Source organism: Biomphalaria glabrata, chromosome 4 (genome assembly GCF_947242115.1).
Source record: "Biomphalaria glabrata chromosome 4, xgBioGlab47.1, whole genome shotgun sequence".
Classification (NCBI taxonomy): Eukaryota; Metazoa; Mollusca; class Gastropoda; family Planorbidae; genus Biomphalaria; species Biomphalaria glabrata.
Window position 1 is genome coordinate 20,841,476 of NC_074714.1, and position 15,122 is coordinate 20,856,597.

At 30.1% G+C, this 15,122-nt stretch overlaps 1 protein-coding gene across 1 annotated transcript; it reads left to right on the plus strand.

Annotated features, from left to right (window-relative positions):
- Positions 1-14,081, plus strand: LOC106061286 (uncharacterized). The gene is made up of 10 exons (XM_013219357.2): positions 1-205; positions 2,050-2,221; positions 3,158-3,306; positions 3,978-4,095; positions 4,846-4,904; positions 5,465-5,581; positions 5,973-6,059; positions 6,357-6,426; positions 7,613-7,699; positions 11,235-14,081. The coding sequence occupies exons 1-10, from the start codon at positions 92-94 to the stop codon at positions 11,303-11,305; spliced, it is 1,044 nt and encodes a 347-aa protein (XP_013074811.2). The 5' UTR covers positions 1-91; the 3' UTR covers positions 11,306-14,081.
- Positions 14,082-15,122: the final 1,041 nt, after the last annotated feature.

Sequence of the window (15,122 nt, forward strand, 5' to 3'; positions counted from 1 at the left end):
AATCTTTGTGATTGTCATGTGACATAAACAAAATGTCGACATTTTCAGAAAGCCCCTTTTGTAATGCTGAGTGAATAAAAGTGGGTGAACAATGGATAAAAAGGAAAATGAAGTGAATGAAAAAGAATTGTCAGCTTCAAATGATTATTCAAAGTATGGAATCAAGGATGTCCCGAAGTTTACGAAAACAACTGCTTTAGGAAAGGTAGACGATCTAAATCATAGTAAATCTATATAAGTATATTACTATATATTATAATATATATATAGACTATAGACACTATAGTGACATTGACATAGTGTCACTATAGAGTATCAGTTAGACTAGCTAGAGACAAACTAGAATGATTAACTAGATCTAGCTAGATCTAGATCTAAAGTAATCTAGAGACAAATAGAGATCTATTATTATTATAGTCTTTAATAGATCTAGTCTACTTTTAGATAGAGACTCAGACTGAGTGAGAGTCTGAGTGTGAATAAAAATATATATAGATATAGATTAGAATTGATTAGATTACTTAAAATACTAAATTGTCTAAATAATCATAAATAATGTAAATGTTTAAAATGTAAATTAAATACTAAAACAGTACTTAGAAGTTAGATCTACTAAAAACTAAAGTAAAGTAAAAAAAAACACCTAGATCTAGATAAAATAAACACAATTAACAATGTTAGTAACATATTATTGTTAGAATGTTTGAATGAAATTTTATGAATCTGAATGAATATCACTCATACTCATATATATCATGATATAATCATATATGGAATGTCTGAATTTGAATTAAAAAAACAACAACAAAAAACCAAATTATGTATTAATTATGTTTTGTTTGATTCTAACAAGGAAAATTGATCCTTGAGTATTTACAGATTTTGCTAAATATTTAAGGCTTTGCCACCTTAGATAACTGTACACATTATTTTTTCCATACGCATTCTCTGATCAAGTTGAAACTTTAAACATAACTCATAACTAACCAATATTCACATTTGACTAGAGTAATACCAATAGTAAAATCACTAAGCCTTCAGGAGAGAAGACTCAAAAATAAAAGTAAAGTAGCAATTAATACATAAAACACTGAATCATAATCTTCAAATACAAAAACAAAATTTAATAAAATACTCAGAAAGACTCAAAGATAATGACACATTCCTTGTTCCATAAGCTAGGATAAATTTGTAAAAATGCTCCTTCTTCCCTAATGCTATTAGAGCATGGAATGGGTTGCCAGAGACAGCCAGGAAAACTGCTGAATTTGCAGAATTTAAGTCATTGGTTAACATGCATGGCGCGTAAGACAAAATCATCTTCTATTTTGAAGTAACGTCTGTATTATATAAGATAAGACAAGATAAACAGTTATTTATTGTATCTTAACAAAACATGAATCATTAAAAAAAATTAACCAATTAGTCAACTAATTTTTGGTAATTATTTTGTTTGCTATCAATGTAGAGAAATAACTTCTACATTAATGAGAGACATAGTTGTAGTTGCAGAATTCTTCCCCTTAGAGAAGCTTTGTTTTTTTAAAAAGGATTAAAACACATTTTTTGTTGTTATTTATTTTCATTGTGCCCAGGGTACAGCAGAAGTTCATCCCTTCATCCCCATCAGTCAAAACTGTCCAGAGTTGGTACAGGTTAATTTAATCTAAATCTGTTTGTGGGGTATCTAGGTAAGTCTATAGGGCAGATGATGTAAAGTTCATCTGTTTTTGTGGCCTATGGTTAACGAGGGTGTCATGTGGCCACCACAACGACCTACCGCCTTTACTTTTCCCCAACTTATGTCAGCTATCCATTAGAGCTGGGTGGACTCAGAGGAGCCCATAGATATAAAATCTATAAGACTAATGGTTATATAAGTACTTCCTTCACCACCAAGTTGCAGATACAACATTTGCACCTTGTCTCAGTATATATAAAAGGTTCAAAGCCATTCTAGAGTTTAAACAGCATTTTACAACAAAAACACATTGAACTGATTTCAATGTAAAATAAAAAAAAATTATTTAATATTCTATTTTTTTTCAGACCAAAACATTTGCTGGTCTTTTCCCAAAAGAGTGGCTGTTTGTGATAGTTTCTATAATAAATATAACAACTGCCATTGGACTCACACTGTACCGTATGATAGTTGTTGTACAAAGTGAGGATTCAGATTCTCCAGACTTCACTTTCACTCTGCTGCTCCTTATCAATGCAGGTAGTAACATTTTTTTAGGGACTTTTTTAAAAATGAAATTTAGTAGCTTGTTTTTCAACACTTACTATTTACATGTTTTTACTCATAGAGCCACTAGAAGTTAATTTCTCTTCTCATGCAGCTTCTTAAGTAAACATCTTTTCCTAAATTGTATGTCTATATAAATCAACACATTGTAATTTATAAACTAGAGTTATAAGCAAGGGCACATATATCCTTTACTTTATACAGTGGAATACCTTGCTCTGGCTTGATTTTTATTGTTGCTTCTTTATCTCTTGACTCATTCTATTTGGGAATATTATGAAATTTAAATTTATTCAGACAAAGTAATGATCAATCTGCCCTGTGGTCTCAAACTTAGCCATATGTATTTAATTTGTTGTTCATCTATATTACCATACAAAGTACAATCCTGGAGGGTATGGTACCCAGGGTTAGTTTTCAGTTAGTAGATTTTCAAAGATTTATCATATCTTATTGTGGTGTTGCTGAGCAGTAAGCTCTTTTGCAGACTGTGCCAAGACAAGTCCTAATTATTTATTGTCGGTTACTGTAGGACAACTTGTTGGAAAAAACAACAACAATCTATTAACTCACATTCTCAACTGTTCAATTTTTTTAAACATATTATCAATAACCCATTCACACGCTTCACCCATTGACAAAGAGTGTATAAGTATCGAGAATGAAACTTGATTATAATTAGGTTGCTTGCATAACGTAGGGCAAGCTGGTTATGTGATTAGTATTTTGAGTTAAAGTCAAAATGGTTCTATGAACAAATATTACTAATGATGTTGTTAAACCTTTCTGGAAGTCTTAAAACAATAAGTCATTATTTTCAACTTTCAAGTTAATAAAAGACCTAACCATATCTTTGACAAAGCAAAACTCAGTTTATTCTAATACATTTTTTTTGCTATTTATTTTCAGTCTTCTGTTACTTCTATGTTCTGCATGGAGTACTTCGAGAGAGGGTCTTTGAGCTTTATGCCTTTATGGCAGCCATTTTGGTAGTGACTTTGTACTGCCTCCTGGAATATTTTGTCTTCAACCCATCACGACAGACAACTGTTAAACTAGTACTGGACATTTTTTTACAAAGCTTATATCAACTCACTCTGTCTGTCTGCCTGTCTGTCTGTCTGCCTTCCTGTCTGTCTGTAAAAAAAAAAGTGTGTACACGTTATTTCTCCCACACCTATTATCGGATCAAGTTGAAACTTCACAAAATTATTCATTGACATAGACAAGACATGAATCAATAAAACAAAAGGTAACCACTTAGACAATTAATTACTGGTAATTTATTATTTTGTTTAATAGCAACAAGGGAAACTAATAGTTAAGTATTCACAAATAGCTAAATTTATTGGGTTTAGTCCCCATAAATACTTGTTAACACTATTTCTCCCTCACACTTTCTCCGATCAAGTTGATACTTTAAACAATTATTTATTGTACCTAACAAAACATGAATGAATAGACAAAAATTAGTCAATTAATTATCAGTAATTAATTATTTTGTTTGATATTTAGTTAGGGAAATGACTTGTACATTATTGGTAGGTATAGTTTTAATGGCAGTGTTCTTCACCTTTAGATCAGCTTTGTTTTTTTAAAAAAGGATTTTTTATCTATTGCTTGTTTATACATAAGATTCTTTTGTTAAATACCTTGAAACTTTGTCAGGACAAATTCTTCAAAGATTCCATTGATCTTCAGTTAAATAAAATGTTATGTTATTCTTCAGGTCAGATTGATCTTAGCCTGTCTGTTAGCACCACCAAACATATTTCTAGCTTTCATAGTGTCCAAAAACTTTGGCTACTTGGAATTCAGAATTGTTGGAGCATCTAAAGAACTTCAGAGTGAGTTGTCTACCTTCTTCTACTTCAACATATAAACTTAGTGAAATTTTTTATAATAGCTAAATATATTTAATTCATAATCAGAGACTGGTAGAAAAAACAAACAAATAAACAAGTACTTACTTTGTCTACTTTTTCCATCCTCTTTGGTTGAGGATGTACTACAGAACTGGAGCACTGATGGTCAGTTGAGCTTGTAACCATATGTACTAAGAGATTTGTGTTTTCTTTGAATGTCTCTTGCCTTCTAGCCGCTGTGTTTTCTTTGAATGTCTCTTTCCTTCTAGCCGCTGTGCTTTCTTTGAATGCCGCTGTGTTTTCAACATCTATTTGAAATACAGAGCTCTGTTAACTAATTTTAAAATTAATCAAGATTCACTTTCTTTCTATTTTACATCCACTTGTTAATTTTTATAATTTTTTTTTAGATCAGATTTTCTAATGAAGTCTAGAAGTAAATCAGTTTTCTTCTGTTGTAGTGACCAAGGAAAACCTCAATATTGTAGCAATCAATTTCCCAACTACCTTTTTTTTTAACTAACTGCTATCACCTAATATAACCTTCTGAGTTTTGGAAAATCCTAAAGTTTTAGATTCCAGTAGGATTTAAATGTTTGAATCTCAGTTCAAATCTCTTCATTGCATAATTATTTGCTCTTAAAGATGTTTTTAGTACATATGTTGAAAATAAACTAAGAATTAACCATGCTTCTGCAAAAAAATATTCTTTTATAACCTATGTTTCTCCAGGACTCTATGAACAAGCTGCAATATTTTCCTGTCTTCTCAAGTTTGATTTACAAGCAACTGTAAGTAAAATATCTAAACTCAAAACTAGAAAAATAATTCTTACAAAAACAGAAATATATTTAAAGGAAATGCCCACCCTTTTTTTATTTATTAAACTATTTACATATATTTAGCCTTTATTAAATTAATTAATTTAATTAATTGGAGCACTTTTAGAACCTCTAGACCGAACAGGTTCAAATCAAATTCTAATTATGTTAAAGTAAAGGACCCCTTTCAGACCTTGTGATCTATGGGGCATCTGTTTCTGTGGCCTATTAATGAGGGTGTCATGTGGCCAGCACAACCAGCCACCTTTACTTTTCCTTAACTATGTGTCAGGTACTCATTAGAGTTGGCTGGACTCAAGGTTGCTCTAAAAATTCAGAAAATCAAAATCCCAGTCTTCACTGAGATTTAAACCTAAGACACCTCAGTTCAGAAGCAAAGAGTGATACTACTCAGCCACTGCACCCCCTTAACTAATTATAACTAACTGGATATGTTAGTAAGTAAACCATTCCTGTGACTATGGACAAATATGGATGCACTCTTTATTTTCTTTCTAATTCTTTAATAGAGTAGTATTGTTATCCTTGCACTTGAAGATGGTACACAGGTATCCACACTTGAAACAGTCTCTTTGGCTATTGGACTCCCATACTCTTTGATGTGGTGTTTACTGGGCTGGTTAACAGTAAGTGGCCAATTATAATTTAGTTTTAGCTAACTCAATTTTGTATTCTTTCAGATTAGTTAAATGCTTTAGAACAAATTAATTTAGGAAAGAAAAAAAAGAAAAATTGGCCTGGTTATGTGTCTTGTAAAACAGCATTTATTATAATGCTCCACTTAGACTATTTAACTAGAATTAGACAAAAACAAATTGGAAAATGATTGGTCTGACATTCATTGGACTAGTTCTTTCTAAGAAGTACTGATGTTCAAAACATTTATGGCAAATGAGTCAATACTTAATCTGTAGTTTTTTCCAAGATGAAATCTGTATATTTGCATTTCTTTTCGACAGATGATTTGTTTAATCACAAAGTTTCATAAATTGTATATTTTTAAAAATCTTTCTGCAGTTAAGAAGAGAGTTGAAATATGGAGCTATAACTTTTGCTGTCCTAGGATTCATTAAACCTTGCTACTATGTTTATAAAATTGTCCGGGTAAGTATTTTCAAGGTTAGATGTAAGAATTCCAAATTTGTCTCTCAGACTGTTTTATAGGAGTAAGATTATAAATAACTAAATGCATTTTTGTGTGTTAATATAACTGCTCTACTATAAATCCTATGTATCATTAAAATATATAAAACACTTCATTTTGGGAGAATACTTATTGAATAAACTATACAGAAGAAATATATTGACTGAATTGTTTCTAAGCTATTGACTTCATAAAAAAATTAATTAAAACATCACTAAAGGCTTTGATTTTTTGATTTTGTCTGTCTCTCTTTCCAGGAATATGTCAAACAACAAGACCCGGATGTACCTACTACAGATACAATTGTCTACTCTATCATAGCTGCAGGTAAGTCAAATTACAACTTAACTGTTAACTTGGTGAGTTTTAAATATGGCAGTGTAAATGGTCATATGTTTCTGTGTCAGTCTGTTAACAAAAACAGTTGTGTGGCCAGTACAAAAAACAGACAGTCTAAACTTTCTTTTAAAAAGTTAGGCACAGCTTTACTAAATCCTTGAATTGGGAAAGAAATTCTGCTACAGAAATCAAGTTCAGAGCTTATGATTGGCAGCCAAATATGCCCTTCTTTATACTGGAATATTAAATAAATCATAAATCATGCTTTATCCAGAGGCCTGAACAAGACACTGGCTCCAAAAAAACAACTTATAGATGAACAAGTGTAAGGTGGTCAACCCACTTTAGAGTCCATCTTGTTTATTGGACTAACTCTTTGAATCCTTCACCATGATAATGAGAACATAAAGCTGGACTGGATTTAGTCTTGATAATGCACTAAACCACAAGAGATAAAGGGCTCCTTAGAATTACAATCCCCCCCCCACTGGCCACTCCCATGTTATAATTAACATCAAATAATTTTTCTTCTGCTCTTTCTTTGAAATGATTGTGAAATATCACTGCAACCTTTTTTATTGTGGGGGATTGGGCCAAGAAAGTGGGGTCCTAAGTCACAGCTTATCTTATTTATAGGGAAGTCCAGAATAGCACAAAAGAAAAAAAAAATCATTTATAAGCAAATAGGATTCTGGCTTCTGGGAAATCAGCCATTTAAAAAATCTTCCTTTGGAGATAAAGATAAAATGTGAGCCTTCTTTAAGGGATAACAGATAAGAACAAAAAAAAAATAGTTAGAAAGGAGGCATTGGCGTAAAAGTTAGAAACTTGACTTGGAATATTTTGAAATGTGAAACAAAAGTGATTTATCACTTTTTCAGTCCTGTCTAAATTCACTGTGTGAATTCCATAGTTTTTTAAAATTTATTTTATTTTATAGTTGAAAAGAAATCCCCCAAAAAGAGATTACCAGATACAAATTTATCATTTTAAACCAATAGTACTAATTTCTGAGTTGATACCAGTTGAAAAAACAAACTGGTTTCAGAGACTTATAATACTTCTAGATTAAAACAGACTTTCAAGACAATGTTAAACATTTTTCATTTTATGTTGAACTGTCTATGAATTCATCTTACTCTGTAAAAACTCTTAGCTTTTCTATTCATGTCAGTTTCAATTGGTCTTCTGGTCTGGGCCATGTTGATGATAGAACTCTGGTTTGTTTATAAAAACTTTAACAAAGGTTTAAAAAGCAAAGGTAGGTGTTTTTTTTAAAGAGAAACTCCAATAGTTTCTCAAAATTTAGTTGTTGACATATTTAAATTCTGCGTAAAAAGTTGTAATAGTAAACATTATATCATTTTTTATTTAAGTGTTCGGAAAATTTTATATTTAATAAATTAGACAGAAAATTCTTCACGCCCCCAAAAAAACGGGGTTCTGCAAGATGTTTTTAGTTTTTAAAAACGTGACGTCACAAGGGTGCTGGCTAAATTTAGATCTAGACCTATATAACCGATAAACTCTCTAGTCTAGATCTAGACCTATCGGATCGCATTTATTGTTACGCTTCACAGCTAGATCTAGTCTCTACATTGATTTATAATCGGTCATTGTTTATAAATAATATTCTAGATCTAAACCTCTATTTCTACTTGAAGAAAATTAAATATTGTTCTTCAGCTTGTTGCAGTAGTTCCAATCACAAAGATAAGCAAGTATGCTGATACAGAAATTAGTGTCTCTTTTCATTTGTTTCCAAGAGATGAAGTTTTAAAGGGAAAATGGGAAAAATTTATTCGCCTGAAGAGCAAATATTTTACAAAGGCATTAGCTAATTCCTGTTTATGCTCAAACCATTTTGAGAGAAGCTGTTTCAGCAACTTCATTGCTGTGGAAATGGGATTTGAAAAAAATTGAAGTTAATACCAGGTGCAGTACCAACAATACATTGGATTTCCAGGCCAAAGAATTCAATTAATGATATTACTGAGACATTTTAAACAACTGAAGTTCATAAATATAAATGAATCAGATTTGTGAGCTAGAAATTTACTACGAACACTAGATCTACTATTAAATTTCTTATTTAATAAGTAGATCTATCGTCTACAAAACTCAATTCCAACTTTTTAACTTTTAACCTTTGGGGTGTGTCTCGCCGGCTGAGCCAGCATCAAGCTCTCTCATCACTTTTTCCATGTCAACCACTTTAGGTCTGTGGTTCCTTTCTGTCTTTTTTTTTCATCAGCTTTGCGAGCTTTATCAATGGCTTTGGACATTGGGGACTTCTTGGCAGCCTTGTTGATCTTAGCAAAATATTTGTTCAACGAGGTGGCAATTTTCTTCTTTGATGAAAAGGTTACCCCACTGGGTGAAGATAATGGGGTTGTTGTTTTCGTACGCCCAGCATTTTCGAGATTTCTTAGAAGACTCCAGATCTTAGAGCTATCCCTTAGGTCTAACATTGCACAGGTGTTGGTCCAACGTTCTCATTTTTCCCTGTTAACAGACGTTTTGACTAGTAGGCTGAGTCTGTTATATTTCTGCCTGAGTGTTGGATTGTTTGGGTTCTTTTGGTATGCCCTTTCCAAGCCATAACAAGTTTGTTGATTTCAGCCGTCCAAAAGTTTTTAAATTTTTTACAAGGGTAAGTTCGAGGAATAAACTTTTTAGCCATTCCCAGGATAGTTGTTGTTATTTGACAAGGTCGACAGAGCTAGACTCTAAATGGATTTTTTCAAGGGCATTGTCGACAGCTGTCTCATATCTTTTCCAATTAGCCTTACTATAGCACCACTTTCGTGGTTCTTTAGTGGCCTTGGTGTTGATTTTAGAAAGAGTGGCATTCAGTAATATTGGAAGGTGGTCACTGCCAATATCGCCTAGTACTTGATAAGTTATGACAGATTCCAAGTTAGCAGAGACTAAAGAAAGATCTGGTCGCTTTCTGTTAAACCTTTGTATTTTATTTAGGGAAAAGGATGGAGGGAGAGGGGAAGTGATAATAGCCAAAAGTGTGTATGTGTGTGTGAGGTGTTAAGAACAAGTTGTTCCAGTTCAAGTCAAAGGTGTAAAAAAATCAAGGGGTAAAAAAGGAGAGAGAGAGGACAGATAAAAAGTGTTCTGGGCAAAATAAAAAAAATCTGTTTTCTAGGAACCAATAAACAATCAAATGATTGTATAAGCTATTTGTTCTATGAATCAATCAACAATCAAATAAGTCTATGAGCTATTTGTTCTAGGAATCAATCAACAATCAAATAAGTCTATGAGCTATTTGTTCTATGAATCAATCAACAATCAAATAAGTCTATGAGCTATTTGTTCTATGAATCAATCAACAATCAAATAAGTCTATGAGCTATTTGTTCTATGAATCAATCAACAATCAAATAAGTCTATGAGCTATTTGTTCTATGAATCAATCAACAATCAAATAAGTCTATGAGCTATTTGTTCTATGAATCAATCAACAATCAAATAAGTCTATGAGCTATTTGTTCTATGAATCAATCAACAATCAAATAAGTCTATGAGCTATTTGTTCTATGAATCAATCAACAATCAAATAAGTCTATGAGCTATTTGTTCTATGAATCAATCAACAATCAAATAAGTCTATGATCTATTTGTTCTATGAATCAATCAACAATCAAATAAGTCTATGATCTATTTGTTCTATGAACCAATCAACAATCAAATAAGTCTATGAGCTATTTGTTCTATGAATCAATCAACAATCAAATAATTCTATGAGCTATTTGTTCTAGGAATCAATCAACAATCAAATAAGTCTATGAGCTATTTGTTCTATGAATCAATCAACAATCAAATAAGTCTATGAGCTATTTGTTCTAGGAATCAATCAACAATCAAATAAGTCTATGAGCTATTTGTTCTATGAATCAATCAACAATCAAATAAGTCTATGAGCTATTTGTTCTATGAATCAATCAACAATCAAATAAGTCTATGAGCTATTTGTTCTATGAATCAATCAACAATCAAATAAGTCTATGAGCTATTTGTTCTATGAATCAATCAACAATCAAATAAGTCTATGAGCTATTTGTTCTATGAATCAATCAACAATCAAATAAGTCTATGAGCTATTTGTTCTATGAATCAATCAACAATCAAATAAGTCTATGAGCTATTTGTTCTATGAATCAATCAACAATCAAATAAGTCTATGAGCTATTTGTTCTATGAATCAATCAACAATCAAATAAGTCTATGATCTATTTGTTCTATGAATCAATCAACAATCAAATAAGTCTATGATCTATTTGTTCTATGAACCAATCAACAATCAAATAAGTCTATGAGCTATTTGTTCTATGAATCAATCAACAATCAAATAATTCTATGAGCTATTTGTTCTAGGAATCAATCAACAATCAAATAAGTCTATGAGCTATTTGTTCTATGAATCAATCAACAATCAAATAATTCTATGAGCTATTTGTTTTATGAATCAATCAACAATCAAATAAGTCTATGAGCTATTTGTTCTATGAATCAATCAACAATCAAATAATTCTATGAGCTATTTGTTCTATGAATCAATCAACAATCAAATAAGTCTATGAGCTATTTGTTCTAGAATCAATCAACAATCAAATAAGTCTATGAGCTATTTGTTCTGGTTAAAAGAACATTGATCTCTTACATTTCCAAGCTTCCTTTGAAGGCTGGTTTTAGATCTTAATAATACAGATCATTTTCACAGCAGTCATGCGAGTTCTTTTAAATACTGTCTTTATTAAAATTATTATTATTTTGTTCAGTTTTTACAACTAGAACAGCTACCAATGACGTAAATGAGACATCTGGATTATTGAGGACTTCAAGAAGCTAGCAGAAGTCAAAAGTGTCATCATTTTCTGTTGTTTTGAACAAGAAACTTGTTGAGAAAAATAGCCATAACTTTGCCGGTGCTCAACTTAGTATTTATTTTAATTCTATTTTTGATGTCTTTGCTTTTTTTTTTAAAATATTGTTGCAATTTGTTTTAGTTTAAGAATAAAAAAAAGTATTATTTTAACAGTTTAATTTATTTTTGAAAAAAGTAATTTATAAACAAATGTTATACTTGTTTTGTATTAACCATGTTATATATATTCTAGTAAAGACTTTACAAGTTCTCTTTCTGCTTATACGTTGTAAATGTAAAACTAATTATTTTTATGTAGGCCTTCATATTTGAAATGAAAGGGTATTTTTATTGTGGTAATTTTATACATTTATATAATAAATTATTGAGTATATGCTTGTTTTAATGTATCAGATGTTTTTCTTTTTAACCTAGGTGGAAAAAAATGTAGTGCAATTGTTAGTTTAGCTTCCATCAATGTGACCAACATTTTTCTGCTTTTTTATCTGAAAGTAGTTTTTTTTAACCTGTTTTTTTTTCCCCTTTATTTCATTGCTTTCCTACAGATTTTCTTATTGTCATGGAAACTGCTGCACTTAGAAATAATGTAGCCTACTTGAATACTTAGGAATAAAGTATCTGAATACTTAGGAATAAAGTACTTGAATACTTAGGAATAAAGTACTTGAATACTTTGGAATAAAGTGCTTGAATACTTAGGAATAAAGTGCTTAAATACTTAGGAACAAAGTACTTCAATACTTAGGAATAAAGTACTTGAATTAATCATTCAGGTATATGTTATTCAATCTACTTATTTATGTATTTAGTTTTTTTATTTAACCAGTAAACATTCAGAGTTGTATGGCAGATTGTTTTGCATGTTGACTCTACTTCAAAAATGTTTTAAGATTCTACTTCAATTGTCTAGTTCCTAATTTCCTAGTTGACACACATTGTCCTCCATTATCACTTTTAAAAAGCAAATTCAAACATTTCTTTGTTGTAAAAAAGAAATTCAAACCTTGATATATTCAAGATTGTTGTTTAGAAGAAGTGAAACATACACTGAAATACCATCATAAGTGATATAGCTGACCTGTAAATAGTTAAACAATTTGAATTGCCCATTTAATTTTGTTTTTTTATTTCAAGGTTTGGCAGTATTTAAATGATTTTTTTTTTATTAAAGTAAAATGTTATATTTTATACATATTTCTTAAAACATTTTAATTAGAATTTAAAGAAATTTACCTAATTTTCTTTTATTCTTTTATAATTAAGCTACTTTAGTTAATTAGTCATTTTTTGATAGATTTAGCTATTTTTTTGGTTCATATCATTTTCTAGTCAGTCACAGTTTTGAATTTCTGTTGATAGCAAAAAATCTAGCACAGTGGGATTCTTGTAATCACATTCCACATAATTCACATAGCTAAACAGCAGTGGAAAAAAGTTTAAAAATTTCATAGGACACAGCTTTGTGATCATGATTGCTGAAAATGTGTTTTTGTAACCTTCCCTTCTGTTGCAGGACATCTAGGTGGTAGCCACATTTTCAATTCTCATCCACAATTATTGAAGTTAAAATTTGGCAACTCAAAAGTAGAATCATGAACCAATTTTTATTGTCTCAACACTGAGATTAAATATCTCACTTTAAAAATGAAAGCTTTTGCACTTAAGATGCTTTGAATGTTTCATTTTTGGTTAAAATAAATAATGTGGATGAGATGTCCAAGCACTGTAACAATCTTGTAACACAGGGCATGTTCAAGTAATAAAATCCACCTTTAATGATTGCATCCCCATATGGTCCAATAAATAGTCTAAAAATAAGGACCATTTGTACACCAGATTATTATATCAGCATCTAAATCACAGGATATTTAAAATAGTAGATACAGCATGAGTAAGGCTTACACTAAAACTGTGATGTAATTAAGATTTTATGTAAATATAAAACAACATTGTAATGTACAATTTATACTAGTCAATGTTTACTTATTCACCTAACATGCATTTCATAGCCTTGCTTTTTATTTGGTAGAGGTAAAATTTTATGAACAAATAGTGCCTGACATTGAGTGCAATAAACAAGATTATGTTATAAAATACAAATGAATACAATATTCTAAATGTCATTCCACAATTTCTTGAGTTTGTCTTTAAGGCATTATTTGTTTACAGCAAAAAAAACAACATATTGCTGTAATCATGAAACAAATTTTGTTGATATTCTAATTTTTATTGAGATACAACTAATATTATAAAATTTTTACAAACATTTTCATCTTAGGTCATTGTGATTTATTATGTATACTTGATGGGTCAGTTGTTTTTTATAACAATTATTTACACAAATATTTTTTTTTAGCTTTTCTCTGTGTATGCATCAGTTTTTGCTTTATTTTTTGAGATTATTTGTACAGATTTGAAATTTAATATTTGGAATTTTTTTTTTAAAGAAACACATCCGAATGAACATGTATGAATGTAAAGGATGTATGCTATATTCCTCGTAAACAGAGTGTTAAAACAAAATATATTTAGCTTTGAAAACCTGTTCTTGTTAATATGTAGAAATTAATTACAACAATGTACAATCTTGTAGCTTGTGTAATTGCCAGTGATAGGAATCTTAAAATTTATTCAAATCCTGATGAACCTGATTTCCATTAAAAAAAGAAACAAATAACAAACATCTAGGCTTTGTGAAAAAAAAACAATAAAAAAAAAAAAAAAAAAAAAAAAAACATAACTCCTACTGAGTAACAATAGTGTCCTCTTCGAAATTTTTTGTGTATTTGTGCAACAGAGCATTCAATATATTATGTATTCTATGTTTTTGATATAGTAAAAAAAAACTCCTTATTTATGTTGCCATTGAAATTTTCCTGAAATTTAGTCAGAGTCTGTTTTCATCACTGAACTGCAAAACAAACTATGTTTTTATTTCTTAGAATATTGTGCCTTGTTAGTATTTCAGTTACAGTAGAATCTGCTTTATTTAAAGTAGTAGGAAACATGAGATGCCTTCCAATTGTGTTTGAATTTCACTTCAAAAAGGGAAATAAGATGTTTGACAAAATTGCTTCCCTTTTGATTAAAAGTCTTGCATATGTTCTTTCTATTTGAGACAAAGTCTTTGCCAAATTATTGTATTAAATGCAATCTTTTTTTTTGGGGAGTGATTTTTTTTTCCCCGGCTTCATTTTCATAATTTTTTCTTTTGAAAAGATTTGGAATTTAAGAAACTCATGACCTCAAACTGCTTAGAACTACTAATTTTGATTTATGCTAGTTTGAATCATCAAATTACCTGGAATCTATTGTATTAATGTAGCTACATTGTTTAATGTATGTTAATTAATAAAGGGAAACTACTTTCTTATAGTACCTCTTAAGGATGAATTAAAAAAAAAAAATGCAAGTTATAAATAAATGCAGAATAAAGATTTTTAAAAATCCCATCATAATGTAATATTTTAAATGATATTCTGGAATTGATTTTGCAGTAAAAAAAAATCTAATTGTAATAAATATCTAGATGTAAACATTTGGCGACTGTTTTTCCTATAGTTCCATTATAACCAGGGCTTTTTTTGTGATTGTACGCACTGTTTTGAAAAAATTATTACTTTTTAAAAAAATTTTATATGAATATAAATAATATTATATTATAATTTTTAGTAGTTAAAAGTTAGGTAATCAACTACTGAGTATTAGCGCCTATTTTTTTACAAAAAAAAAAAAGCACTGATTATAACCATAAGTGTGTGCAATTCAGAAACACAAATGG

Coding starts and splice junctions, on each gene's coding strand:
- LOC106061286 (XM_013219357.2), top strand. CDS start 92: ATGGATAAAAAGGAAAATGAAGTGAATGAAAAAGAATTGTCAGCTTCA. Junction 4,905..5,464: donor AGTTTGATTTACAAGCAACT/GTAAGTAAAATA, acceptor ATTCTTTAATAG/AGTAGTATTGTTATCCTTGC. Junction 7,700..11,234: donor CAAAGGTTTAAAAAGCAAAG/GTAGGTGTTTTT, acceptor TATTTTGTTCAG/TTTTTACAACTAGAACAGCT.